Source organism: Solea senegalensis, linkage group LG5, assembly GCF_019176455.1.
Source record: "Solea senegalensis isolate Sse05_10M linkage group LG5, IFAPA_SoseM_1, whole genome shotgun sequence".
NCBI lineage: Eukaryota > Metazoa > Chordata > Actinopteri > Pleuronectiformes > Soleidae > Solea > Solea senegalensis.
In genome coordinates, this window is record NC_058025.1 from 342501 (window position 1) to 345000 (window position 2500).

The following is a 2500-nucleotide window of genomic DNA, read 5'->3' on the forward strand; positions in this document are numbered from 1 at the left end:
AAAACTTTAAAATATTAAACATTAACAAAACCACTGAAACAAACCAGACAAACATGCAAACATGTGTGTCAACAGTTTGGTAAAAGCGTCTGACATGACTTTATTTTCTGTGCCTCAAGGCCACAAACCTGATCAGTAAGAAGGAGCTGCTGACCGTGGATCCGGACACAGACGACAGTCAGCTGGTCTATGACATCACCACTGAGCCCACGCACGGTTTCCTGGAGAGTAAAATGAAACCTGGCAATGCTGTCACCACCTTCACACAAGGTGAACATGCTTGAATCCACTTTGATCCAGTTTTCCTCTCCTCGTGTTCGGCTCCAGGCTGCAGCAGAGATCATGTGACATGTTAACCTCGATGCTCTTTCATGTGTTTTACTCTCAGGCTGCAGACTTTCATTCATGTCGTGACGTCACTCGTAGAAACAGTTTACTGGAACTCTCCCTCACATCAAACAAAGAATTTTGGGGTTTTTTTACCAAACAAAGAATTTTCAGGTTTTTTTTACCAAACAAAGAATTTTCGGTTTTTTTTTACCAAACAAAGAATTTTCGGTTTTTTTTTACCAAACAAAGAATTTTGGTTTTTTACCAAACAAAGAATTTTGGGGTTTTTTTACCAAAGAATTTTGGGGTTTTTTTTACCAAACAAAGAATTTTGGGGTTTTATTTTTATGAAACAAAGAATTTTGTTGTTTTACCAAAGAATTTCGTTTTTTTTACCAAAGAATTAATTTTTTTTACCGAAAAAGAATGTTGGGGTTTTTTAACAAAGAATTTAGTTTTTTTTTTACCAAACAAAGAAATCCAACACAGTGAATATTCATATCAAAGTTGCAGCTATGAGGTGCGTTCAAGGAACCTGCTTTGAAGTGAGTCTTTTTATCGCTGACCTCTGACCTTGTTACTCTGCAGCTGACATCAACCTGGGTCTGATCCGCTACGTGCTTCATGAGGAGAACGTCCAGGAGACGATGGACACCTTCAAGTTCCTGGTGAAGGACAGTAAACCCAACGTGGTCAGAGACAATGTCTTTCACATTCAGTGGTCACTCATCAGCTTTGAGCACAAAAGGTCAGTTTGTCAGTGTCAGCCTCGTCCTCATGTTTGTCTCTAACGTTCACTTGGACGTACAGAGCCTCGTCCTCATGTTTGTCTCTAACGTTCACTTGGACTTACAGAGCCTCGTCCTCATGTTTGTCTCTAACGTTCACTTGGACTTACAGAGGAACTGAGTGGAATGATATGGTTGATGATCACAGTGACCTCATGTTTGTATGAACACATGACGTTCACTCTCCATGACCTCACAAACATTAACGTCTTATCTCCTCAGACGTTCACGTGGACTCTAACGTGGATTCTTTAGATTTAAACCAAACCTCACACGCACACGACGTGACTTCCTCTGATCTTCCACAGCTACAACGTGAGCGAGAAGGCCGGCACGGTGGCGGTGACGGTGAAGCGAACGGGAAACCTCAACCAGTACGCCGTCGTGCTTTGCCGCACCGAGCAGGGCAGCGCCACCTCCAGCAGCAGCGTGGGGTCGCGCCCCGGTCAGCAGGACTACGTGGAGTACGCTGGACAGGTAACAATGTGTGACTGTTTGTTTCCTCTCATGGCTCCACGCTGGCATCACCATGGGAACATGGCATCTCCGTCATTCTGGACTCAAATAAATACATGAATCAGTTCTGGTTGTCAAAGGTCAGGGTTTTTTTGCTAGGGTGAAACATCTCAGGAACATCATGAAGGACTTTCTGATTTGGTACAAATGTTCACTTGGACTCACAGATGGACGGGATAGAAATGTGAGGTTGAAGGTCAACAGACAAGGCTACTGCTAACTTACAAGAAAGTGTCTGATCTTTGAAGGCTTTCTTCAGATTTGGTACAAATGTTCACTTGGACTTGGACAGATGAAGGTCAAGAGAAAAGGCCACGGTGACCTTAAAGAAAGCTTCTAATCTCAAAGGAATTTCTTCTGGTGTCCTTCTCCGTCTACAGGTCCAGTTTGATGAGCGCGAGGACACCAAGGTCTGCACCATCATCGTTAACGACGACAAAGTGTTTGAGGGAAGCGAGAGCTTCCGCGTGGAGCTGAGCATGCCCGTGTACGCGCTGCTGGGTGGGAACACCCGCGCCTCCGTCTACATCAACGACACCGAGGACGAGCCCACTCTGGAGTTTGATCAGAAGATCTACCACGTGAACGAGAGCTCCGGGTTCATCCATGCGCCCGTCCAGAGGAAAGGTGAGGAGCACCGTGAATAACTGTCCATGTGCGGCAGCCGCCACGTGACCCGCACTGATTTTCTGGTGACGTTCTGGTTTCCTCCTCAGGTGACGTCTCCAGCACCGTGTCCGCTCTCTGCTACACTGTCGCTAAGTCGGCGCAGGGCAGCAGCCTCCGCGCGCTGGAGTCCGGCTCCGACTACAAGAGCCGCGGCATGTCCGGCGACAGCCGCGTGGTCTTTGGCCCCGGCGTCAGCA

General features: G+C 46.6%; 1 protein-coding gene across 1 annotated transcript in view; it reads left to right on the forward strand.

Moving 5' to 3' along the window:
* Window positions 1–2500, forward strand: part of fras1 (Fraser extracellular matrix complex subunit 1) — a 22013-nt gene that overhangs the window by 9449 nt on the left and 10064 nt on the right. Inside the window, exons 12-16 of the mRNA XM_044025917.1 lie at window positions 120–270; window positions 919–1078; window positions 1427–1595; window positions 2015–2261; window positions 2351–2500. The exon at window positions 2351–2500 is cut by the window's right edge and continues 195 nt beyond it. Coding sequence (XP_043881852.1) covers window positions 120–270; window positions 919–1078; window positions 1427–1595; window positions 2015–2261; window positions 2351–2500 — 877 coding nt within the window. The remainder of the gene's footprint in view (window positions 1–119; window positions 271–918; window positions 1079–1426; window positions 1596–2014; window positions 2262–2350) is intronic.